The sequence below is a fragment of the Coenobita brevimanus genome, chromosome 61 (assembly GCF_032717465.1).
Source record: "Coenobita brevimanus isolate Jiangsu-jjx chromosome 61, ASM3271746v2, whole genome shotgun sequence".
Classification (NCBI taxonomy): domain Eukaryota; kingdom Metazoa; phylum Arthropoda; class Malacostraca; order Decapoda; family Coenobitidae; genus Coenobita; species Coenobita brevimanus.
Genome location: NC_137014.1, coordinates 287824 through 314817, shown reverse-complemented (window position 1 = coordinate 314817; position 26994 = coordinate 287824). Strand labels below are relative to the sequence as shown.

At 43.5% G+C, this 26994-nt stretch overlaps 1 protein-coding gene across 1 annotated transcript in view; it reads left to right on the top strand.

The window, feature by feature from the left end:
* Ccdc39 (Coiled-coil domain containing protein 39) overlaps positions 1-26994 on the top strand; it is an 88423-nt gene that overhangs the window by 25510 nt on the left and 35919 nt on the right. The window contains exons 8-11 of the mRNA XM_080275265.1: positions 1082-1188; positions 6057-6204; positions 11992-12131; positions 21777-21849. Coding sequence (XP_080131391.1) covers positions 1082-1188; positions 6057-6204; positions 11992-12131; positions 21777-21849 — 468 coding nt within the window. The remainder of the gene's footprint in view (positions 1-1081; positions 1189-6056; positions 6205-11991; positions 12132-21776; positions 21850-26994) is intronic.

Here is a 26994-nt window from a genome sequence, read left to right as displayed (position 1 = left end):
AACATTTCCTGTTTTAGTTTTCATCATTACTCAGCTGATTTCAGTACAAATTTGATTATCGGATAATTTATCCCTCCGATCCATATACCAGTATTGACCCTTTGATATTCAAATGATGATTTTGATAGTCATTTCAAATCCAACTTCAGAGATTCCAATGACGCTGTTAATCGTCATTTTAAGAAACTTTTGTAAAATATTCACCATAAATTGCGTTTACATGTCATAACCAAGAAACTCGAGCGTGAATTCACGGAATGGTTGTTCTATGTGTGACAGGTACTACACAGATGGTCTGACTCATGGTTTTGTTTCTTTATCACTTTATTCTTGGTGCATATTTTTCTACAGCAAGGTATAAAATTTTCGGTTTCTGCCTTTTTTTTAGCTCGTCACATTGACATTTTATTTTCTTTGTTTTCCCTTTTTCAACATACTGTGATAAAGTACAACTATTCAGCTTCAAAACAGCACCACAACCAGCATTCTGTCATAGAAAGTGTATTTACACTGACCGATCAAAGAAAAAGATTGCGAAGTGAATGTGAGGCCGAGACTAAATAAAATTGTGCGTCTGTTTCCTTTCGCTTTACCTTGGAATAAAATGCAAAACTTACAATAATCTATATATCATTGTAAAGATAATTAATTGTAGTTTTGCATGGTTTAAACCATATTTACATATCTTTATAAGATTTTTTTTTTTTGCCAAATATTTTTGTACGGCAAGGTATAAAATTTTTGTTTTTTGCCTAACTTCAGCTCGTCATTTTGACATTTTATTTTCTTTGTTCTCCTTTTTTTAACATACTACAATGAAGTACAACTATTCAGCTTTAAAATGACACCAAAACCAACATTCTATCGTGAAGAGTGTATTTACACAATGTTCAAAGAAAAATATGGAGCCGTGAAGATGTGGGCCAGCGGGAGTGACTGACTCTAGCACAGACATAATCTGCCCAGCCCAGAAACCTGATATGGTTAATTGGCTTTTGCTTGCCAATTTACACTACTAAGCAGAACTTATGGTGGTGATCGTACATGTATTTTGATAGTATTATAAATGTATTGTCTACAGACGGTGCAAGGGCGAGAACAGGCCAGTGTGAGGGAGTTGGAGAATACACGAGACAAACTAGAGTCTGATTTGACCACTGTCAAGATGAATACCACCAGTGCAGAAAGGTTTGTAGTCTCAAGTTTTTAATATGTTAACCTGTACTATTTATTGTTCTTGGACTTTACATAATCTATTATTTTTACTTGGCAATGACATATTCCTTGGCTGCATGCAATATTGAGTCATGAATGAGTCATTAGTATGTGCAAGTGGAGTTGAGTCTGATGATGATGATGATGATGATGGTATTGAGGTGTATTTTTTTTGGTATAGGGTGCTACATAGCCTTTTTCCCTCATAGCAGTGTATTTTGTATACTGTACTACCTGTATAATACGGGTTCTGACATACTTGCAATGAGAACATGCAAGATGATTTTGAGAAACAGAAGATGAGCCATTATTATTATTTTTATTATTATTTTGTGTGGTAGGTGGGGGCACTCACCATCCACTCACTTGATGTAGTGCTGCTCTCGGGTGTCTTCCCTCTCCTCTCCTCCATCCTTCTTTCCATCCATCCTCTTCTGTCTTTCCTTCATACTTTCCTCTTTCTTCTGCCTGCGAGTGACTTTGCACTCCCTCTTGTATCTTTCTTTCCTTCATTCTTTCCTCTTCCTTCTGCCTATGGGTGACTCTACACTGAATGACAAGCCAAATGGTTTCCTGCACACCAGGAAACCATTTACTATGCTGGGTGGTAACCGTATAACCAAATTTTGGCACCTGGTGGTTTAATGGGTAATAACAGTGCTCCAGTCAGATTGAGCCAGTGAAGGTTTATATCCAAGGGGTGGTTGGGGCTTATTGCTCACGTAATGCCACTCATGGATGAGTGAGGCTGGTCACTCTCATCTTAAATGCCAGGACCAACTTGCCTAGCCCTGGGCTTCTACGCTCCTCATGGGACAGCGTAGGATTAGATGATGGATGGATGAATGGATTATTATTATTTTGTGGTAGGTGGGGGCGCCCACCATCCACTCACTCGATGTAGTGCTGCTCTTGGGTGATTGCCATTTCCTCTCTTCCTTCATTCTTTCTTTCCTTCCCCTTCTGTCTTTCCATCATTTGTTCCTCTTCCTTCTGTCTGCAGGTGGCTCAACATTGAGCGACAAGCCAAATTGTTCCTGCACACCAAGAAACCATTTACTACGCTGGGTGTTAACACACCCCGTCCCATCGACGTATGGGTACGTTGCAACGATTTGCATTTGCCAGTCCCGGTGACGTACCGGTACGTCGTGCAATTGCAAGGTCCCTAATTTGCACAATTTTCAGTTTTCACGCGTGATTTTTCGTATGTATACACGGGACACCTTCCTCTATTCCTCTACAAGATGCCAAGCAGGGACAATGCCTTACACTGCATAACCTCCCCCCTCCCCCCCCTCACGCCATTGTCTCGGCAATTCACCTGTTACCAGTGACCTGGCTAGTAAAGATATTCAGGGCCAGAGTGATTCCCCAATCGATGACAATGTGGAGGACAATGTTTACATAGCATTAGAAGAAGAAACAGCCAGAAATAATGATCAGGTAATGTGGCAAAAAAAAGGTCAGGTATGGTGATTAGTTAGTGAGTGAAACAATGCTTATAATGCCATTATTACTGCTTGAAAACCAATATACTCTCATACTACATATACATTCGTACCAAGTAAATATATAAATACCGTTTATGAGTGGATAAAATAGTTACCCTCCCATAGAACTTGTTTTCTTTGGTGCCAGCATGTTAGAAAACCCAGTCAGGTAAGGAGGAACTCCTACCTGGATTGGGTATTTTAAACCTCAGGTGAGCGATTTCTCTATGAATTTTTGATGTTTCTCACCAAAAGCGAAGGTTTTAGCCAAAAAAAAAAAAATCGAAAATACCTCGGGACTGGGGGATGTCGGAGGTGTGGAAAACCTCGGGACGTGACGGGTTAACCATATAACCAAATTATGGCGTCTGGTGGTTTAGTGGTTAAGTAAGGCTCTCCAGTTGGATTGAGCCAATGCAGGTTTATATCCAAGGGGTGGTTAGGGTTTATTGTTTAATAATATTCAGCTTAATCCTGCATCATCCTTGAACATGTTTGGGGTTTCATTTACTCGGGACTTATCTTGGAAAGATCATATTACATCTCTTGTAAAATCTGCTTCCAAGGGATTAGGTGTGCTAAGCCGACTCTGTTCCTTCTTTGCCCCTGCACAGTTGTTGACTCTACAGTATACAGGGGTTTTATCCGCCCCTGTGTGGAGTATAACTCTCATGTGTGGGGAGGCTCCCCACATACAGCTCTTCTCAATAGAATGGAGTCACAGGCTTTTTGGCTCAATAACTCTCCTCCTCTTACTGACTCCCTTCAACCTCTGTCTCTTTGTTGCACTGTTGCATCTTTATCTCTTTTCTATCGCTACTTCAATGGTCACTGCTCCTCTGAACTGTCTGCATGCATTCCTCCACCTCTACAGCGGGCGTGTAGCACCTGTCTAGCAGCAAACTCTCATCCCTTTTCTGTCCAGCTATCTAATGCAAGAGTTAACCGTTACTCCCGGTCCTTCATTTATGCAACAGGTCAACTCTGGAACTGTCTCCCTCTGTCTGTATTTCCTGCTTCCTATGATCTCCAGTCCAAACGCAGTGTGTACAGGCATCTCAAAATGATCGGATCTTGAATTTGGCTCTCTCTTGTATTTTGTTTTTCTCTTGGGAGGAACAACACTTGCAGGCTCGGCCTTCAGTTCCTTCTTCCTCGCATAAAAAAGAAGAACGTAATGCCACATAGGGATGAGTGAGATTGGTCACTCTCATCTTAAATGTTAGGACCAACCTGCCTAGCCCTGGACTCCTATGCTCCTTGTGGGCCAGCATAGGATTAGATGATGATGATGATGATGATGATGACATTGATTAGTATTATTATTGTTATTGTTATTATTATTATTATTATTATTATTACAGTACTGTATATATGTGAATTGAGTGGGAAAAGAATATATATGAGCTAGTGTGAAGGTGGGAGGAGGCATGATAGGTCCAGAAGAAGTTAGATAGATATGGTAAATCTATCTATCTATTGCCAGACGCCATACTCCCGTAAAGGGTGGCTGTTTGACTTTTATTTGTTTTACGGGGAGGGGCACTAACCCTACACCAACCCACTTGCTGACACGTAGTGAGCATGTATGGTTTGGTTATATGGTTACCACCCAGTGTCGTAAATGGTTTCTTGGCTTACAGGAAACCATTTGGCTTGTCATTCAATGTAAAGCCACCTGTAAAGGAAAGAAAATCAATAAGAAGTGACAGGAAAGATGGGAAAAATTGGAAGAGAGGAGGGCAGGCATAGAAAAAGAATGATAAAGGCTAAGGAAGAAGTAGGCAGCACTACATCAAGTGATTGGATGATGGTCGCCACCACCTACCACTAATACGGTAAATAAATGTGTAAAAAAGAAGGGTATGGAAGCCAACAAAGTTAGGGAACAGACAAGGGACTGAGCTGGCTGGATGAATTTTGTATGGAGGAGCACATGACAGGTTTTGCAATCCTTTTCAGCATGTCACTGTTGAACTGATTCAGTTGGATGGAAGCTGCATGTGGAAAAGTGTACCTGTCAGTTGGAGTCAGGATTCTGGGAGCTTCAATGATGCATGAATATATGTGTGGCGTACTTCATTGGGCATGCTGTTAATTAGTTCTCACACCATTGTATTCTTTCCTTTTTTTGGCTTTTCTGTATTGTACCTTATCCCATTTGCAGGTGGGAAAAAAGAGGTAGGATGATGACGATGATGGTAATTATGATTGTGGTGGTGATGATCGTCATCGTCATCATCGTCATCATTACTGTTACTACAACTACTACTAGTACTACTGCTACTACTACTACTACTACTACTACTACTGTTATCATCATCATCATTAACCCGCCTCATCCCGACGTTTTCTGGGCAGTGGTACGCCCCAGTCCCAACATTTTTGGACCTTTTTTTTTTTTTTTTGTTCAAACATCCGCTTTTGGTGAGAAACATCGAAAGTTCATAGAGAAATCGCTCACCTGAGGTTTAAAATACTCTTTACAGGTAGGAGTACCTCTTTACCTTACAGGGTTTTCTATCAGGCTGGCTGCAAAGAAAACGAGTTCTATGGGAGGATAACTATTCTACACCGCTCATAAACGGTATTTATTTATTTATTTGGTACGAATTTATATGTAGTACGAGAGTATATTGGTTTTCAAATGGTAATATAGGCATTATAAGCATTGTTTCACTCACTAACTCATCACCATTCCTGACCTTTTTTTGCCACATTACCTGATCATCATTTCTGACTGTTTCTTCCTCTAATGTTTGTCCTCCACATTGTCATCGATTGGGGAATCACTCTGACCCTGAATTTCGTACCGTGGCATGACATGGCTTTACTGGCCAGGTCACTGATAACAGGTGAATTGCTGAGAAAAGGGCATGCAGGGGGGGGGGAGGTCATGCTGGGTAAGGCATTGTCCCTGCCTGGCATCTTGTAGAGGAAGGTGTCCCGTGTATATGTGCTAAAAATCACTCGCGCAAAAATTGAAAATTGTGCAAATTAGGGACCTTGCAATGTCCTTGCAATGTTACTGCGTCAATTTACGTCTCCGGGATATGAGTGCACATCATGTGAGGACGTGAATTCACGTCTCCAGGACGGGGCGGGTTAATCATTATTATTATTATTATTATTATTATTATTATTACTGTATTATTATTATTATTATTATTATTATTTCTGTTATGTACTACTCACAAGGAAGTGCTATAGAAAGGGTGCAGAGACATGGCAATATTTTATACTGGTATCAAGCTAAGAGAAATAAGCAGCAGAAGGATGAAAATCTGGGGCAAATTAAGATGAAAAGAATATTGTAATAATGATAATGCTGATGATGATAATGTACAGGGAACACGTGCAGCTATCAAACTGTCGTGATGAGGTGCGTGTGGAGGTGAGCCTACTTCAGCTACACCTTCATCGTCAAGTAAAGCGATTGCAAGCCGTCACCAGCCGAGCAATGAACCTCACTCAACATAAGGTTGACGTACAGAAGGTGAGAAGCAATTTGAATGGCTCCTCAGTGATGATGTCATTTTCAGTTTATTCTTGTTTCCATATGATTACAGCATATTAGGTGTTGAAGAGGGATCTCTTCATATGGTGGCACTGATATGATTGGGCAGTGAAGTAACCCCCCCTATCCCCCAAAAGGAGGATAATGGACTGCATGGGAAGGGCAGCTTCACCCTGCAGTCCACTGGTTTCACATACAGATGAGCCTGGGGTCGCAGCAACAACAACAACAACAACAACAACAAAAATATTGGTATTATTTAGCTTTGGGAAAATCTTTCATAGTGAAGTGTCAGGATTCCAGGGGCTGGTGTTGTATACCCACCACCAGGTAACTTGTCTCTTAACCCTGCCTCCTTTCTGAGGTTGTGGTTCTTTCCCTTCTCACACAATCTCTGGGCAGTGGTTGAAGACGCGCAGGGCTTAAGATAGAGATTGTCTGGTGGCGGGCCAGTGATTGTTTATGTGACCCATTTCATTGGGCATCCTTTTGTTAGGTCTTCTATCACATTTTATGTGTATTTTGTTTTCCTAAACCTCCTTGACCCCAACTTGTAATGGGAAAAACAGGTTGGAATGATGATAATGATGATGATGATGATGATGATGATGAGGAGGAGGAGGAGAAGGAGGAAGAGTTTCTAACTCCTCATTGCAGTAGGTTCCCCAAAGTAAATAAAATCATGTGAAGGCTTATATACAGTAGATGATCCTTGATTGTAATCCTCCCATGCATGATCAAACCCATCAACCCAGTGACATAGCCACTTTTAGGTTTTCTTTCAGTCCATAGGTGATTTTATTCAGCTTAAGATCTCATACTGAAGATGTCAGGTTTCTGTTTTTGACCTCTACACTAAGCAACAGTCTTTCCAGAGTTGAATAAAATTGTCTATCTATCTGTCTATCTATTGCCGGACACTTTAATCCCGTAAGGGGTGGCCACAAACAAATCACTTCCATGTCACCCAGTTCCCCACCATTTCACTGCCCTGTGCCCAGCCCACACCCCCCTCTCTCATATAACTCTCCACTTCATCCCTCCATCTGATTCTTGGCCTCCCCCCTCCCTCTTCCCCCTTCCACCTTACTCACATACACTCTTTTCGTTAGTCTCTTACTTTCCATCCTCTCTACATGGCCAAACCACCTCAGTGCATTTCTCCTAACATTTTCTGTCACATCCACATCCACACCACAATGCTCCTTCACTTCCTTATTTATCAGTCTGTCTCACCATGTAACTCCACATGCTTCTTTCAGAGAACTCGTATCCACTGCTCCCACTCTTGACTTATGTCTTTCCAACAAGGTCCAAGCTTCACATCCGTTTGTTAGAGTTGGAATCACAAATACACTACTGTCATGCAGTGACTTTTTTACTTCCATGCTCACTTCCCTGTTTCTTATGACTACATTCAAAGAACCAGCAACCTTTCTTCTTTGTTGTACTCTTTCAAGCACTTCACCCTCCAAACTTCCATCTTTACTCATCATACTACCCAAGTACTTAAATGCACTTACATTTTCCATTTCCAAATCATCCAACATCACTGTACATCCAGTGATTTCATATGTCATGAAGACATAACCATTCGCTATTTTAATCTTTAGGTTCCATTTCTTACTCACTCTTCCAAACTCATTCACTAAGCCTTGCAGTTCCCCTTCATCTTGAGATAGCAGTACAGTATCATCTACAAACAACAGTACAGGGAGTTTTCAAACATTGCCCTCTCACATTAAAGCCACTCCAACATTCACTTCCCTACCTTGTATATCTTTTATAACCCCATCCATATGTAGATTGAACAACCATGGAGACATGACACATCCCTGTTTCATTCCAACATTCAGACTGAAAAATTCACTCAATTCACTATCCACACACACTGTAGCCATAGCCCCCTTATGCATACACTTCACGGCATTCAACAACTTCCCATTTACTCCATAATTATAATCTTTATATTTTCCACATTCCTTGTCTATCCACCCTGTCATTTGCTTTCTCCAAATCCATGAAGGCCGCATACAACTTCTTTCCCTTCTCTAGAAACTTTTCTACTGAAGACCCAAGAATGAACATCGGATCTATGCAACCTCTTCCCATCCAAAAACCTCCCTGTTCTTCTCCAACAAATTTCTGTTATTTCTCTTACTCTGTCAGTACATATCCTACCATACACTTTTCCAGTTACACTAAGAAGACAAATGCCTCTATGATTACCACACATTTCTTTTTCCCCTTTTCCTTTGTACGCTTTTCCTTTGTACAGGGGAATTATTCTGCCTGACAATTTTCTGGGACTGTCCTTCATCACAGGCCAATCTGCACATCTTCCATATCCATTCTTCTATCTCTCCCCTATTCTTCAGCATTTCACCACACACTCCATCAGTTCCTGGGGCTTTCCCCATTTTGACCATCCACTACTCCCATCCTACCAATTTCATTCTCTCTCCTCACGTCCCTCCTTCTCCCAGCCATTCTCCAGCCACTCATCCTCGCATTGCTTTCATTCTCTATATATAACAGTTCCTGAAAGTGTTCTCTCCATCTGCTCACTTTTCCTCCCATCTCCACTGGCAGTCTACCATTTTTATCTTTCACTCCCTGACTGACTTCTTTATCATCCTGTCTTACTCTCTTTATCTCTTTCCAGAACATTTTCGTACATTCCTTCCACATTACCCTCAAAGTCCTTCCAAATTCCTCATCCACTCTTCTCTTTCTCTCTCATACTAATCTTTTCACTTCTTTCTTCCTTTCTGTATACAACTCTTTCTTCTGTCTCTCAGCTTCCTCCATGCCCCTCCTTCCCATCCTCTCACAACAGTAAAAGTCCTCTCATTCGGCATCTGGTCTTACGGTATTTTCGGTCTTTCGGCAGTTTTCATAAATAGTCCCATTACAAAAGTTCTCTGCTCTTTCAGTGCATGTGCTGACCCGATCAGCCAATTTGACGCTGTTGGTGCTAGATCTAGCGCTTTTAATAATTGTTTAATGCCAATAAATATTAGATTTTCTTCTATATCTAGCACATTTAGAAGTCCAATTGAGTTTTGAACAGTTCACCTATAACTTAGTGCGTTTCAAAGTTGAACTTACCTCTTTTGAATATTTCTGCTTGCCAACCCTGCATGTTTCGTCAGCCATCATGCCTCATGAGTATCTGGCTTTGTGAATGGGACCTTTAGAAAGTTTGGAAACTTTTCTATGCAATTTATAGTCATCCTCTTATTCTTCTGTTGTCCTATGGCCTCTGCTAGTGGAAAGCCTACTGGTGCTGTGAAAAAACACACCCATAAGGTGCTGACTATCACCAAGAAGATTGAATTTTTGAAGAAATTGGAGGTGGGTAGAAGATAATGGAAAATTTTGGTGTGAGCTCTTCCACTATTTATGAGTACGACCTTAAGAAACAGAAGGCCGATTTAGTGCATAGGATTGACCAATAATTGTTGCTAGACACTGTGATTGCACTGGGGTGACCGACCATGATTGCTAGAAACTTGTTGGCAGGTTTTCCAGGTCATCCGGCAGTTTCTGCTCTTTTGGCACCTGCTTGGTCCCGATGATGCTGAATGAGAGGGCTTTTACTGTATATGCTTTCTTTTGTGCCACAGCTTGTCTCACCTCTTCATTCCACCATGCTGTTCCTCGCATCCCCTTTCGTCTTTTCTTCACCCCACACATCACCTCACATGCTGCACAGATTTCTTCTGTGTATATCTTGCATACACGTTCCACCTCCCCCTTCTGCTCCAAATCATATTTACCCAATCGCTCCTCTACTTCTCTCTTATAATCTGCCTTTTTTCCATCCTCTTGCAACCTTTCTACCCTCCTTGTATAGACTACTTCTTCCTCTCCGTCTCTCCTTCTGTTCCTCCACAGCATTTGGACCTTGACTTTCGCGACCACCACATGGTGGTCAGAAAGTCCACTCCCCCAACCTCTGTATGCTTCTGCATCCATTACACACCTTCTCATTCTCTCATCCACACACACATAATCGATCATTGCCTTCCATTCATTCAGTTCATCACCGACCCTTCTTATCACTTGCCACATATATCTGTGGATCATTTTGTTTCTAAAGAGGGTATTGGCTATGAACAACCTCCTCCCTGCACAAATGTCCACTAGAGCACTGTCATTCTCATCCTTTCTGCAGACACACCCCACTCACCAACTACTCCATTTACCTTCAAGTTCCCTACTTTTCCATTCATATCTCCAATCAAAAATACTCTCTCATTCCTTTCAAACTTTTCCATGTATGTTTCCACATTTGCCCAGAACTCTTGTTCCACTCTACTTGCACGATCTTGCGTCGACGCATACACACACACATTTGCCCACATTTGTAGGTCGACTTTGAGTCTTACTCACACAGTCCTTGAGCCAACAGATCCATACTCTCCTATATTTTCTTTCCATGTCTTGCACACAACAATACATACTCCTTCTTTTACCCTCTCATTGTCACCTACTCCCATGCATACAACGCATCCATACTCCTACTCTTTCACACTCTCACCTTTCCATTTAATCTCATTAATTCCACATATGTCCATTTTTGCACCCTCAAGCACCTGGACAATCTCTCTCTCTTTCACCTCATCATTTGCACCCCTCACATTCCATGTCGCAATCCAAGCCTTGTCCTTTGTTCGGTCCTTAGGTGTCACCTGTTGGTCAGTCCTGGTCTGAGGCTTCTTGTTTGCATTTTTAGTTGTTTTCCATAAAGGGACACTAACCCTCCACCAACCCACTTGCTCTCATGTAGGGAACATGTGTTGGTTGGTTATAAGGTTACCACTCAGCATTGTAAATGATTTTCCTGGTTTATGGGAAATCATTTTGTTTGCCACTCAGTGTGGAGCTACCTTAAAACAGAGGACAGTACTGCTACACTAAGTGGATGGACGTTGGGCACCCCCACCTACCACTAAATTGTCTAGTTAAGTAAATCCAGGTTGGGGATGGCCTTTTTATCTGCATGCTGCTCGATTTGTGCTTTAATTTTTCTTTCATTTCTCCATCATTAGAATCATTTTAAGCACATCACCACAGTGACATTTTTAAATATTATTTCATTCTTGCTGTATCTGGAAGAATTTGTTCAGCATGGAAGAGCTTGTTCATGCTGGAGGATTAAACAGGACCTTCCTTAACCCCCTCAGTACTAAGGGACTCTTGCCTGAGCTGAAAAATTATCCAGGAGACGGAAATATATAGTATAAAAGAGTCATCACAGTGAAGGAGTTAATAATCTCATACACATCAAAACTTTATAAGTGTTCATTTCCATTGCTAGGTGCCTGACTAGTTTTGTGAATAAGCAGTGAATACGTTCATGCTTGGCCAACCCCTCCCCCCTTGCATGTTTAGCATATTAAAACTGTTATAATTGGTATGTATTCACCTGATGGAAATGGGCCACTCCCACAACTTCAATACTAAGTTGTGGTTGCATAAAATTCAGTGAACCTTAGGTGTGAGGTAGGACTGAGTCTCACTTGTTACTAGTCAAATCATTTTTGCAGTCTGACTACACTTGGCCACTGAGCTAAAGAGGTTAGGGATCTTTGTCAGGGTAGAACAAACTTGCTGCAGTACTATGAATTGGGTAATCTGTAAATCAGCTTTATTATTAGCAATGGAGTATTTTTTTTTTTGTAATCTGGTGTTGTGTATTAGCATTAGAAAACATAAAGAAGTACTTTAAGAAGGACTTAATGTATTGTATTTTGTCAGATGGTTGAGAATCAGATGGAAGGAGTGAAAGAGCGCATACAGAAGAATGAGAGGGAGGTGAGGGGGCTTGAGGGGGAGCTCCATCGACTCACATTACAGCTGCACAGTATTACCTCAACACTTAACCATCTCAGGGACAAGTATGTGTGTATGGTAATGCCACTTTAATACATTTAACTGTCTCAGAGACAAGTATGTATGTATGGTAATGCCACTTTAATACACTTAACTATCTAGGGGACAAATATGTATGTATGTACAGTATGGTAATGTCACTCAAATACACCATGAGAGAATATGCTCAGTATTTGTCTCCCTACACTTGCCCACTTTAGTCTCACTGCAACTGCACATCATTACTAGTACCTATACAGTCATCTGGCTCAAGGATAAGAGTGTATGTAATGCCACACTAACACACTTCAGGGACAAGTAGGTCATGCCATACTAATGCAGGTTTGATTTTATGGATACCACCCAGCATATTAGATGTTTTCCTGGCTTACCGTTTACCATTTGGCTTGTCACTCAGTGTAGAATCACTTGATGGTGGCCCTATATCAAGTGAATGGATGGTAGGTGTCCCGATCCACCACAAAACATCACGTCTTCTGTACAGTTGGTACTGTAAATCTGGGGGTTAGATGGCAGATTAGAACTATGATGGTGGTAAGGAAGATGATTTGAGGTCATAAGAAGAACAGTAGAAAACATAGTACACCTAATATTTAATTTATGCTCATCATTTTCCTCTGCTGGCTGATATTTCTAAGCTGAGAAAGGCTTGGTATAGTTCTCTGCCTTTAGATGATTCCTATGGATGTGATGCATCAGGGAGAAAATTGACAGACCAATCCTGCATGTCAGGTATATGCATTGGAACAGTAGTTCAGCTTTGTCCCCAACTGTAACAATTTTAACATAGATTAAGTGTGTACTAGATGCAGTGGAATAACAGGTCAACTTTTATCCCTGATTGTATACAGTATTAACATGTAGTGATAAAGTTAGTGGGTTGGTGGAGGGTTAGTGCTCCTCCCTGTAAAATAGGTAACTCAAAGTCAAGTGGCCACCCCTTACGGGATTATGGCGTCTGGCAATAGATGGATAGATAAAGTAGATCAGCTTTTGTCTCTTGACTGTATATGAACAAACACTATATGTGAAGTAAACACACTGGAACTGTAAGTCAACATTTGTTTATAAGTGAACAGTGATCCCCTGGTTGTCGTGCAGAATTGGTCTTGTGCCTAGTGCAGGATAATGAAATTGTGCGATAATGAAGCACAGAACCTATGGGATTTATCCTAAGTGGTACCGGGCACCCCACCTGTAAACCCAGATTTTCTTGTTTACAACAGTTTAGACCCAGCTCACCATCTACTCACTCGATGTACAGCTGCTCTCGGGTGACTGCCCATTCCTCTCTTCCTTTCTTCTTTCATTCAGTCCTCTTCTTTCTTTCCTCTTCCTTATGCCTCTTCCTTATGCCTACGGATGACTTTACACTCTCTCTTCTGTCTTTTTTTCCTTCATTATTTCCCATTCCTTCTGCCTGTGGATGACTCTACACTAACTGACAAGCCATATGGTTTCCTGTACACCAGGTAACTATTTACTGTGCTGGGTGGTAACCATCTATCTATCCCCAGACGCCTTAATCCTGTAGGGGGTGGCAACAAACAAATTGCCTCCGTGTTGCCCTGTCCCCTGCCATTTCATTACCCTGCTCCCAGCTGACACCCCCCTCTCTCAGATACCTCACCATTCCACCTCTCCATCTCAGCCTTGGCCTGCCCCTCCCTCTACACCCCTGCCCCTCACTCACACACACCCTCCTCGTCAGTCTCTCACTCTCCATCCTCTCCACATGGCCAAACCACCTCATTGTTTCTCGTAATGCATCCTATCACATCCACATCCACACCACAGTGCTTCCTCACCTCCTTATTTGTCAGTCTGTTTCTCCTTGTGACTCCATATGCTCCTCTCAAATAACTCATTTCCACTGCTCTCACTCTTGACTTCTGTCCCTCCAACAATGTCCAAGCTTCACTTCCATACATTAGTTGGTATCACAATGCTGCCATGTAGTAGCTTTTTCTCTTCCATGCTTACTTCCTTGTTTCTTATCATTGCTTTCAAAGAACCAGCAACCTTTCTTCCCTGTTGTACCCTTTCATGCACTTCACTCTCTAAACTTCCATCCTTACTCAACACACTACCCAAGTACTTAAATGCACTCACATTTTCCATTTCCTCACCATCCGACCTCATTGTACATTCACTGACTTCACTTCTCTCGAATACCATAGCTTTACTCTTCCCTACATTCACCTTTAGATTCCATTTCTTACACTCTCCCAGACTCATCCACCAAGCCTTGCAGCTCCCCTTCGTCTTTACTTAAAAATACTGTATCATCTGCAAACAACAGTACAGGGAGTTTCCAATCACTGCCCTCTCTCACTAGGGCCACTTCAACATCCACTGCCCTACCTTGTACCTCTTTTATAACCCCATCCATATACAGATTGAACAACCATGAAGACATGACACACCTTATTTCAGTCCAACCTTCAAATAGAAAAATTCACTTAGTTCACTATCCACACGCACTGCAGCCTTAGCGCCCTCATACATACTCTACGCAGCATTGAACAACTTCCCATCTACTCCATATATTCTTAACACTTTCCACAATCCTTGTCTATCCATCCTGTCTTATGCTTTCTCCAAATCCATGAAGGCAACATACAACTTCTTTCCCTTCTCTAGAAACCTTTCCACTAAAGATCTACGAGTAAGAATGAATATCTGATCTACACAACCTCTTCCCATCCTAAAATCTCCCTGTTCTTCTTCAACTAATTCATCTGTTATTTTCCTAACTCTGTTAATAAGTATCCTACCGTATACTTTTCCCGTTACACTAAGAAGACAAATGCCCCTACAATTACCACACATTTCTTTTTCCCCTTTTCCTTTGTATGGGGGAATAATTATACCTGACTTCCAGTCCTCCGGGACTCTACCTTCCTCCCAGGCCAATCTGCACATCTTCCACATCCATTCTACTACTATCTCTCCCCTATGCATCAGCATTTCACCACTCACTCGATCAATTCCTGGGGCTTTCCCCATTTTAACTTTCTTCATTGCTTCCACAACTTCCATGTTACTAATTTCTTCCTCTCTTCTCACCTCCCTCCTTCTCCCAGCCATTCCCCAGCCACTTATACTTGCATTACTCTGTACTTTCATTCTCTGTTTTAAACAATTCCTTAAATTGTTCTCTCCATCTGCTCATTTTTTTACTCCCTTCTCCACTAGTAATCTACCATTTTTATCATTCACTCCCCAGCTGATTTCTTTGGCACCCTGTCTAACTCGCTTTACCTCTTTCCAGAACATTTTCTTACATTCCCTCCACTTTACACTCAAGTTCCTTCCAAATTCCTCCGCCCCTCTCTTCTTACTTTCTCTCACTAATCTTTTCACCTCTCTCTTCCTCTCTACATATAACTCTTTGTTCCATCACCCATCTTCTTCCATGCTCCTGTTTCTCATCCACCCACTATAAGCTTTCTTCTTTTGTGCCACAGTCTGTCTCACCTCTTCATTCCACCATGCTGTTCCCTGCACCCCCTTTCGTCTTCTCTTCACCCCACACACCAGCTCACACGCTGCACAGATTTCTTCTGTGAATAGCTTGCACACACCTTCCACGTCCCCCATCTACTCAAACTACATAACCAAATTATGGTGCCTGGCAGTTTAGTCGGTAATTAAGGTGCTCCAATCGGATTGAGCCTGTGTAGGTTTATATCCTTGTGATGGTTGGGGTTTATTGCTTATATAATATCACTCATGGGTGGGTGAGGCAGGTCACTCTCATTTTAAATGTCAGGACCAACTTGTCTAGCTCTGGGCACCTACGCTTCTCATGAGGACAACGGAGGATTAGATGATGATGATGATGATAGACCCACTAAATTCAGTACATATACACTATCAGGCTAAGTATCAGAAACACACATAGGCATGGTTAGTTTCGTTTCATTTTTAAGGCTCCAACATGCTTGCATGCTTCGGCCTTGGTCACCTCATGGCGGCTGTCTATGCTGCACGATTTATTGCAGCCCCCCTGTTCAGTCCCTTAACCCTGAGGTCACACATAATGACCTCGTCCCATGTCTTTCTCAGTCTAACCCTCATAACCCCACCACCAATATTAACACTTCTCACCTTCCTCACCCAGTTATCAACCCCCATCCTCTCATCCTCTCCACATGCCCAAACCATCTCAATCTACCTCTCCTTATTACAACACCAATATGCTTCAGTCCCGTCCTACCTCTCAACTCTTCCACTGTAAACCCAGCCCCCCCAGACCTTGCATGCAGGGATACACTACACATCCACCTAATCATTGTCATTTCTGTACATCTATTGAGCCTGCGAAAATCCTCCTTCTTTACTGCCCAGGTCTCACTACCATACAGCATTACACTCCTAACACATGCCGCATACAATGACCCCGTAGCACGTAGGGAGAGTCCTCTCAATGTCAGGAGAGGCAACATCTCCTTGAACTTCTTCAAACCACTTCTCACCCTAGCCACAGAGCTAGCTCCAACCACACCTCCACCACACAACATGTCTCCCAAATAAAAAAACTCTTCCACACACTAAAGAGATTCACCAGCAAGTTCAGTCCTTTAACGCCTGACGATCTCCACCTGCTCTCCCCGACATGCCATACACATAAAATCAGCATTATCTCACAATCTACCTCTGATACCACTACATCTCTTGTGCACCCATTTATCACAAACTCCACACAAGATGGAATTTCTTCCCATGCCCTTGTGGCAAACTGCACATGGCCACTCTCCCTCATCTTTGACAGTACTGCCACTAACCCTAGATATCATCATTTTTGTTTTATCTGCATTTACCTTTAAGCCCTTGTGCCCCATACCATCTCTCCACTTCCTAAACCTTTCCTCTGCCTCCCTTTCGTTCTCTGCAATCAACACCAGATCATCAGCATACATCTTCCACGGGAGTCCGTTTCTGAAGTCACATGAGAGGGCTTCAAGTACCACGATAAACATGGGACTCAAAACTGACCCCTGATGCACACCAACATTCACGGAAAATTCATCACTAAAATCTTCATTCACTCTTACCTGGGTGTGAGCACCCACATATATAGCCATAACCACCTAACTGGCCACTCCTCCAAGCCAAGCTTTCTCATTGCCCACTTCTCCACCTCTCTAGGATCTCTGTCAAAGGCCTTTTCCAAATCAACAAAAACAAAATACAGATCCCTTTTCTTACCAATATATTTTTCCTGAAGCTGTCGAACAATGAATATGGCATCAGTGGTTAATAGAAAATCATGAAAAGGGCACAATAAGGAAGGAACACATACCATAAGATCTGAGATGGGCTTGGGGTAAAGAATTCCGAGACTGAGGGGTAGAGAGTTAGTGGTCTCCACCACTGGGGATCAACTTCCTGAGTAGGGCCTCATCTCTGAATCCCTCAGAAGCCACAGATTTTACACCATCATTGTCAGCAGAAACCAGCTCAGGTGCATGACAAAGACATTTTTTTGCCAAAATGGCGGAAGTTCAGATTTTTATCTAGTAAGTGATGTCGAAATCTACTATAACCAAGTGCTCAGTAATCAAGGGATCACTGTACATGAAATTGCCCTAAATGTGAAGCAGGTGCAGTGGAATAGTAGGCCAACTTTGTCCCTGACTTTATATTAATGAAGTGAAATATAACAAATTCATCACAGACCTGGCTGTGATTCAGTCTTCTCTTTTGTGCTTTAATAGCACTGGTGCAGAGACAAACAGAGGATCCTCCCTTACCTACAGCAGTGCAGGTATTTATAGATCCCATTACAAGTAGAACAGGAGGCAAACTCTGTTCCAGACTGAATTTATAGTAAAAGGGGCAGATCTAGGAATATTTTTTTGGTGTTCCCCTTAACACTTTCCAAAAGAAATGATTGTTTGGTACCTTGTTTCTCTCAGCCATCTAAGTAATATTTTATTATGCTGTAACATATTTTAAAACAATTAAGCTTGCAACAAGAAAAGGTGATTGAGTTGTGTCATAATTATATCTGTGAGAGGATGATATATAATTTGCCAGGAAAAGATGCAGCCTGCTTTGGATATATAAAGCAGTAGAGGAAGAGGATATTCATAGACTCAGACCTGCAGAAATGACAGTGATTAGATGGATGTGCAGTGTGTCCTTGAATGTGAGGCATGGTGGGGCTAGGATTGCAATTGAAGAGTTGAGAAGAAAGATGGGACTTGAATGTATTCGTGTTGTGATGAGAAAGGGCAGATTGAGATGGTTAGGGCATGTTGAGAGAATGGAAGATGACATTCGGGTGCAGAAGGTGAGTAGTGTGAATGTCAGGGGTAGGGTTGTGAGAAGCAGACCAAAAAGACCTGGGATGAGGTCACAGAGTGTGACCTCAGGGATAAGGGACTGAATAGGGAGACTGCCAGAGATTGAGCAGCATGAAAAGCTGCCAATAAGTAACCAGGGCTGACACATGAAAGCATTTTGGAGCCTTTATAATGAAATGATATGTAGACCCTCACTATAATAGACTAATTGGAGGAAAACCAGGTTTGTTAAATTAATAGTTTGTTATTTCCAAGGGTCCTCCCATGAGGTGGGATTTCAAGCACATGTTTGAAAATAACTGAGTACATTAGCATTTTCTAGTACTAAAAATGAAAACTATACCCATTTTATACTAATTTGGCCCATTTTTTTGCCTTTTTGCAGCTTACTTTACATTCTTGTCATACCAGTAGCACTTCTTCGTGGGTTGTACAGTGTTACTGTAGTTTGTTATTACAACTTAACAATCACAATGGGGAGAGGGCAATTTCAGTCTAGGTTGGAGTAAATCCATCCTTCCATCATCCAATCCTACATTGCCCCAAGAGGAGCGTAGGAGCCCAGGGCTAGGCAGTTGGTCTCGACATTTAAGATGAGAGTGACCAGCATCACTCATCCCTGAGTGGCATTACATGAGCAATCAACCCCAACCATCCCTTGGATATAAACCTTCACCGGCTCAATCCGACTGGAGCGCAATAATTACCCACTAAACCACCAGGTGCCAAAATTTGGTTATATGGTTACTACCCAGGTTGGTGTAAAAAGGTTAGAAAACACATGTACACTATACCTGTGTAGGTGGATGTACATTGCTCATACTGCCACTTCTCTTTTAGGCTGTACACTGAGTTATCTGTCATTTATGTCACTGTCGGCAAAGATGTCTTCTGGTGGCTCTGGTTTCACATCTGGTATAGCAAGTCCTGAGGTGCCGGGGTTTGGGGCCCTGGAGGCTCTAATGCTGGATCCTGAGGCTTTGTGGAGGCTGGCTGAGGATGTTGATGCTACAGACACATTGGAGGTCTCTGACTCTGTAAGGAGCCTCTTGGCAGCAGGAGAGGGCACATGCTTGAAAAACTGGGAGATCTTAGTTGGCTTTTCCTTGGCTGTTGCATTAACTTCAGCTTGATGAATTGCATGACTTCATAATGTTGAGCCAGAGGTCCTCCAGCGTTGTCTATAATGGTCAGGATTCTGTCTGCAGCATCAGTGCCAGCAGCTAGAGATGGTCAAGGTGCCTCCACCTCCACCTCCTCTTCGTCTTCCTCTTTTGTTGGTGTCTTGTCTTCCTTTAGTTCTGCCACAATCTCCTCTTCCATCTGGTGATGATACCCAAATGATACCCAGGCACACCAACATCCTCATCCAGTCACTCTTGCAGCTCCTCCTCAGCAAGGTTCCCCTGCCCTGCAGCTGCCAACGTTTGTGCCTTCCTCGGTGGCTCAAACCTCCCAAGATCATGCAGTGGTGCTGGAGTCTTGGGGATCCTGAGAAGTCTGCACCACCTATTCTTGAGTGTGGCAAGTGGCACATTCACTTTCTTCCGTGCCTTTACCCAGGTGAAGATGGCATCCGTTATGGTGTATTTTTTGAAACTGTGCAGGATTTCTTGCCTCTGGTGTCCTTATGGTCTTCCTGGTTCATCTGGTCCATCCCATCCTCAGCCACAGTAAGGCATTGTTGCAGGTAGAGGTGTCTGTAGTCCCTCTAGGCACTCTCTGTGACTCCCTGGTTAGTGGCCTGGATAAGGGCATTGGTGTTGGCCGGCAGGAACAAGGCCTTGATTCCTCCATCCTTGCTGCGGAGTTTGCCGGGGGAAGTCTGGGCTGATGCATTGTCCAACAGCAGCACTGTCTTCATTTTCTTAGAAATGGTGCTGCCTCATGGAAGGGTCAAATTTGTGGTGGAACCAGTCATTAATGATATACAGGGTAAACCAGGCAAACTTGTTCCCATGGTACCCCACAGGAGGCTTGGTCATGATGTCCTTGAGTGACCTGGATCATTTACTCTTTCTCAGACCTACTATGATTGGCTGTAGGCAATGTGAGACCCATCAGCATTGGCAAAGGCCAGAACAGAGAGACACACCTTCATTGCTTTATGTCCTAGAATGGTGCTAGTATCTTTGGAAGCCTGGATGTTTTGAGGAAGAGCACACCAGAAGAACCCAATCTCATCTGCACTGTAGATTGAAACTCATGCAGGCCCTCCTCCTCCATCAGCTTCTGAAGATGCTGGACAAACGACTCCACAGGATCAACATCAGTGCTGAGCATCTCTCCAATTATGGCCTTGTTAACAGTGCCATGGTGCCTCCTGAACCTCCACAGCCAGCCATCACAACACATGATATCTTTTATTCCAAAGTATATAGCAAGCCTCTGTGCTGTGAATTGGATGTCCAGGTCACATACGGGAACACCCTGTACTCGCTCATGCATACAGTATATTGCATATACACAGCTTCATTCACCTTGTTGTTGGGCAGCATCCTGTCCTGGATATATCCTTCCCCTTCCTCCTGCTTTCCATTTCCTTCATTGCCTACTTTGTTTTATCTTTAGCCTTCAGGATGTCATGAAGGGCCAACTCCTTGGCCATACTTGCACATGAGGCTGGCCCTGCTCGTGCCTTTCTCATGGGCTCCAGTCACCTCCATTTTCTCTTCAGTGGTAATCCTCCTCCTTGAATTTTCAAAAGAGCAGGTGGTAGAAGATCCCGTACAAGAAGCCATTTTTCACAGTCACAGTGGGAAAACACTTGGCAAAGTCTTAAGATGTGAGATGCACATACAGTTGTCTGAATGCAAGACTGAGGCCAATCAGTTGCGATTTAGTGTGTCCACATACTCCCGTCCCACTCAAGCCTGCCGAAAGTAGCCCCAAAATAACCCAACTCATTACCTGTTCCCACCTGTAGATCTCCAGCCTAGCCCTAGTGGGTGTGGAAAACTGCCTCCAACCTTGGTGACTAAGAACTGAGCCTCCCTGTGTGCAGAGAGTGATTAGTAAGGGCCTCATGATGCACCCCCTTTAACAGAGGTTGTATGTTATAACTGAAAAACTGTTTTGTGAGTTCAGAGGCATTTGGAAGGGCTGCATGATGCACCTCATTTATTGGACATTGTTCATTATATCCGACAGACTATTCAGTGGTCTTCGTGGCATTCGTTAAATCCGATATCCATTATGCTGGGGTTCATTATACAATACAGTAGTTAGGGTTTACTGTAATCTCAGTGTGAAAAATCAGGGGTGTTGGCTGAGCATCCTGGGTAACACCCTGGAGCTGCCCATGTGTAAGACTAAATTGCTGTACAACCTTCACAGGTACGACAAGATAAAGAGCAGCCTGGATGCGGCCAATGGGCAAGATGTCTCCACAACACAGGTCTTTCTTAAGGTGGGTAGGGTATATAATTTGTACAGCAGTTTTGTCTAAGGTACAAAGCCAGTTGATGTGTGAATAGAAATTTATCTTAAATGTCAGGACCAACTGCCTAGCCCCAGGCTCCTACGCTTCTCATGGGGCAATGTAGGATTGGATGATGGATGGATGGATATATTTATATATATATACACACAGTAGGCTTGCACAGTGCGCGAGAGATTGGGCAGTCCACGACCTCACACACTGAGAATTCGCGCATTGCGAAAACATAATCTTATGGGAAAAATTACATATGGGCGGTACCCCCTCATACCTGGACATTTTTTGGCCCTTAGGGACATAATAAAGGTCATATTTTTCAGACATTGAACTACAGATATAGCTACAGTAACAAAAATATGAGTAGTCACCTTAACTACAGTAGACAACAGGCCTGATGGACTTAAATAACAGGGGTTCTGAGGTGCGGCAACACTTACAGCACTGCACCCCCCACTGCACCTCCTGCTGCACCAACTCTTCCCTCCACAGACTCCTCTTGAGCACGTTCCCCGGGAGCCTCAAAGTCACTCACTTTGGCCATAAACCCCTCGAAGTCCAATTCTGACACTTCTGACATTGCATCCTCTTCATGCTCAACAGGAACAGGAGCAGACAATGTAGCTGGTTCCTCAATTTCACTAACTTGAGCCCGCTGTATGTAACTTGTTATAAGCATCTGTCTTCTTCTGTTTATTTCTTGCCTGTGCCTGCCTGTGTAGAAACAGAAGAGTTTGTCATTACCAACCAGAACTTCCTCCGTTCTTAGGCTGCTCACTTCCTGTTCCTTCACCTCTTCCCTGAGCTTATCCACGGCAGCAAGGATCTTACTTATTCTTGACTTAAAAAGCTCAGCCCTGCCCTCCATCACACTAGGCTGCTCAACTTGACTCTGCCTGGTGTCGGGCTCTGGGTCAGCCTCGTCTGTCCGTTGCAACACTTCCATGGGAGGCTGTTCCTCATTAGCAGCGTGCACTTCTGTATGTCCGCCAATGTAATGTCCTCGAAACCTGGTACAGCTTGTGCTGCTGTCAGTGTTGCTGTCTCAGCCTCGGCCAGTGGTTGAATGGCCATCTCCTGGGTCGTGCATAAGTGAGACACGAGCATTCGCCACGCATGGTTCACCGTTGCAGGTGTAATCTGGTCCCAGGCTTGTAAGAGAAATTTAACTGCGTCCTTCACTGTAAAATGACTCCAAAATGCCTCAACAGTCATGTCACCTGTGGCGGGTCGGGATACAGTTGCTGGCGGAGACGGAACGGGAACAGGTGCCTCATCAAGGTCTTCGTCGTGATCTTCTTGTAGGGCATGAAGCTCCTCTTGTGTGTCGGTCTTCCTGCATAGGTAGTCGTACACTTGCTTATGGTAGAAGTGCTTCACAGTGGTGATCAGTTCTTGATCCAGTGGCTGCACTAGTGATGTCATGCGGGGCGGCAGAAACACAATACGACAATCCTTGTGCAGATCTTCTAGGTATGGAGGGTGACTTGGTGCATTGTCAAGCACAAGGAGCATCTTAAATGGAATGCCCAGTTCCCAACACTTGGCCCTGGCATCGGGGACGCAGCGCCTCATTAACCAGTCTGCCATAATGTTCCCGGTCATCCAACCATTTGCAAACTTGTACCAGTACACGCTACTTGCGTCCATGTTCGTGAGGTTTTTGTAGCACCTTGGGTGTGAAGCTGTGTGTACAACAACTGGCTTCATCTTGTGGCTCCCAGACAGGTTTACAGCGAATATTACTGTCATCTTACACTTTTGGAGCTTGCGACCAGGGGCTTGTTTCTGTCTTTTAGCGATGTAAGTTGATTTGGGCATGGCCTTGTACAGTAGTATAACAACGTTTCATCAGCGTTGTAGATCTCATCCTTATTGTACTGTCCCTCTTCAAGACGTGCTCTAAATATCGCAGGATAGTCTCTCGCGGCCAGCTCGTCGGCAGAGGCACGTTCACCAGACACTTTGAGGTGACAGAGTTCCTTGTGCTTGAGAAAATGGTCCAGCCATCCAACCGATGCCTTGAAAGGTTTGTCCACCATTTAACTTGCGAGATGCTGCCTTGTAAAAGAGCTAGGCTTGGTTCCGAATAAATCTTCCATTCAGTGGAACACCTTTGTTCTCCTTCCTCATTATGAAGGTGGCAAAATACCGCTCCATTAGTATCAACGCATGATTTCCAACCCGCGAACGGCCGTCTAGGTCAGAGGCACCATATTTCTTCACTACAGCCCTTATGGCATCACAGTTTTTCCACACTGTTCTCACTGTTGATTCAGCCAGTCCCAGGGCTTTCCCAATGGCGGTGTTTCCTTGACCCTCCTCCTTCATTTTGATGATCTCTAACCTGGTGGCGTGCGTCAGAAGTTTCTTAACTCTTGGGGTTGGAGCCACGGTGTGGCGAAGTACAGGCCAGGATGGAGCAGCAAAAAAAACGCCACATGTTGTACACGACAGGTTAGCTGTAGAGAGCAGATCCGCACTGTGCACGAGCCAGGACTGTTATGGTGCGCCTGCTGCCCTGTACCCCGAGCTGCGCAGTAGAATGCCTGGGAATTTCTGTGCATCAACATGATGACACATGACACGTTGTGTGAGGGGTGGTCACGTGCTAATAGAAAATGGCATTTTTGAGCCACTCTTTGCCTCTACCTCGCATTCTGTGAGGTAAACTCGTGCATTCAAGGTTTTTGGTTATGATTTTTAGTCACTCACGCACAGTGTGAATCACAGACTGTGATGACACGCACTGTGCGAGCCTACTGTACATATATACAGATATATATATATATATATATATATATATATACATACAGGTGTTCCTCCCCTAACGTGGTTTGCTGTGGCGCGATATTGCTCTAACGCAGCATGAATTTGCAGAAGGATATAAACATTCTAACGCGGGCACTGTTAGAGTAATGTGGTAGTTTGAACTGGGCGGGCTGTGGAGGACACAGAAAGTGTCTCTCTTCTCCTCACATAAGGTGCAGTACAATAAATAAAAAAGTTCTGTATTGACCTAATTTATTTTTTATAACCATGTTAATGCTTACAGGAGGTTTAAATTGGGGGAGTATAAAAAAATTTTGCACCACAAATGGGAAAAAGTGGACTTTGGGCAGGGAGTGCAGAAGGAAATAGGGGTTTTCAAGAGTCCCTGTAACGCGATATTTGCCTAACGCAAGGTCGGTGCGAAAGCAAATGCCCACGTTTGGGAAGGAACACCTGTATGTATATATATATATATATATATATCAGACTTTGTGACTGAAAGGATTACTAAACTGAAATCACTAAAGGTAAATAATATTTCATTCACCTTAATTAAGCCCAGATTTTTTGCACTTTTGCAGGTCATTTCAAATAAATCAATGCATAGATATACCATCTGGAATTCGGATTATTCTTGAAAACTGTGTACTACTACTGAATACTATACTGGGAGGGTTCTTTGTATGCAGCATGTGTTAGGAGTGAAATACTGTATGGTAGTGAGACCCGGGCAGTAAAGGAAGAGGATATTTGCAGGCTCAAACATACAGAAATGACAGTGATTAGGTGGATGTGCAGTGTGTCTCTGCATGCAAGGCCTGGGGGGGGCTGGGTTTACAATGAAAGAGTTGAGAGGTAGGATGGCACTGAAGAGTATTGGTGTTGTGATGAGGAGAGGCAGATTGAGGTGGTTTGGGCATGTGGAGAGGATGGGGGATGATAATTGGGTGCAGAAAGTCTATCTGTCTATCTATCTATTGCCAGACGCCTCAGTCCCGTTTGGGGTGGCCACAAACAAATCGCCTCCAAGTCGCCCTGTCCCCCACCATTTCACTCCCCTGCTCCCAACTCACACCCCCCTCTCTCATATACCTCTCCACCCCATCTCTCCATCTCATCCTCGGCCTCCCCCTCCCTCTTTCCCCTTCCACCTCACTCACATACACTCTCTTCGTCAGTCTTTCACCCTCCATCCTCTCCACATGGCCAAACCACCTCAGTGTGTTCCTCATAACGCTTCCTATCACATCCACATCAACACCACAACGCTCCTTTATATCCTCATTCGTCAGCCTGTCTCTCCATGTGACTCCACAGGCTCCTCTTAAATAACTCATTTCCACGGCTCTCACTCTTGACTTGTGTCCTTCCAACAACGTCCAAGCTTCACTTCCGTACGTTAGAGTTGGTATTACAATACTGTCATGTAGTAACTTTTTCACTTCCATGCTCACTTCCCTGTTTCTTATCACTGCTTTCAAAGAACCAGCAACCTTTCTTCCCTGCTGTAAAGTGAGAAGCATTAATACTGGGGGTGGGGTTGTGAGGGGTAGACCGAAAAAGACTTGGGACGAGGTCATTAAGTGTGACCTCAGGGTTAAAGGACTGAACAGGGAAGCTGCCACAGATCAAGCAACATGGAGAGCCGCCAGTAGGTGACTAAGACCGATGCATGCAAACATGTTGGAGCTTTCAAAAACAAAACGAAACGAGAGTTGTGTTACACTCTTGGAGTCTGTTAGTTCTCTTGTTTTCATTTTCATTTTTGAAGGCTCCAGCATGCTTGCATGTATTGGCCTTGGTCACCTAATGGCAGCTCTCCATGCTGCTCAATCTCTGGCAGCTTCCCTATTTAGTCTCTTATCCCTGAGGTCACAATCAGTGACCTCGTCCCAGGTCTTTTTCGGTCTACCTCTCACTACCCTACCCCCAACATCAACACTTCTCACTTTCTTCACCCAATTATCATCCCCCATCCTCTCCATATGCCCAGAACATCTCAGTCTACCTCTCCTCATCACAACACCAACACACTCCAGTCCTATCTTACCTCTCAATTCTTCCATCGTAAACCTAGCCCCCCCAGGCCTTACACTCAAGGATGCACTACACATCCACCTAATCATTGCCATTTTTGTATGTTTGAGCTTGCAGATATCCTCTTCCTTTACTCCCCAGGTCTCATGTCCATACAGCATTACACTCCTAACACATGCCGCATACAAAAATCCCTTACATGGAGGGAGAGCCCTCTGAATGTTAGGAGAGACAACAGTTCCCTGAACTTCTTGCAGCCACTCCTCACTCTAGCCACAGAGCTAGCTCCTGCCCCACCTCCATCACATA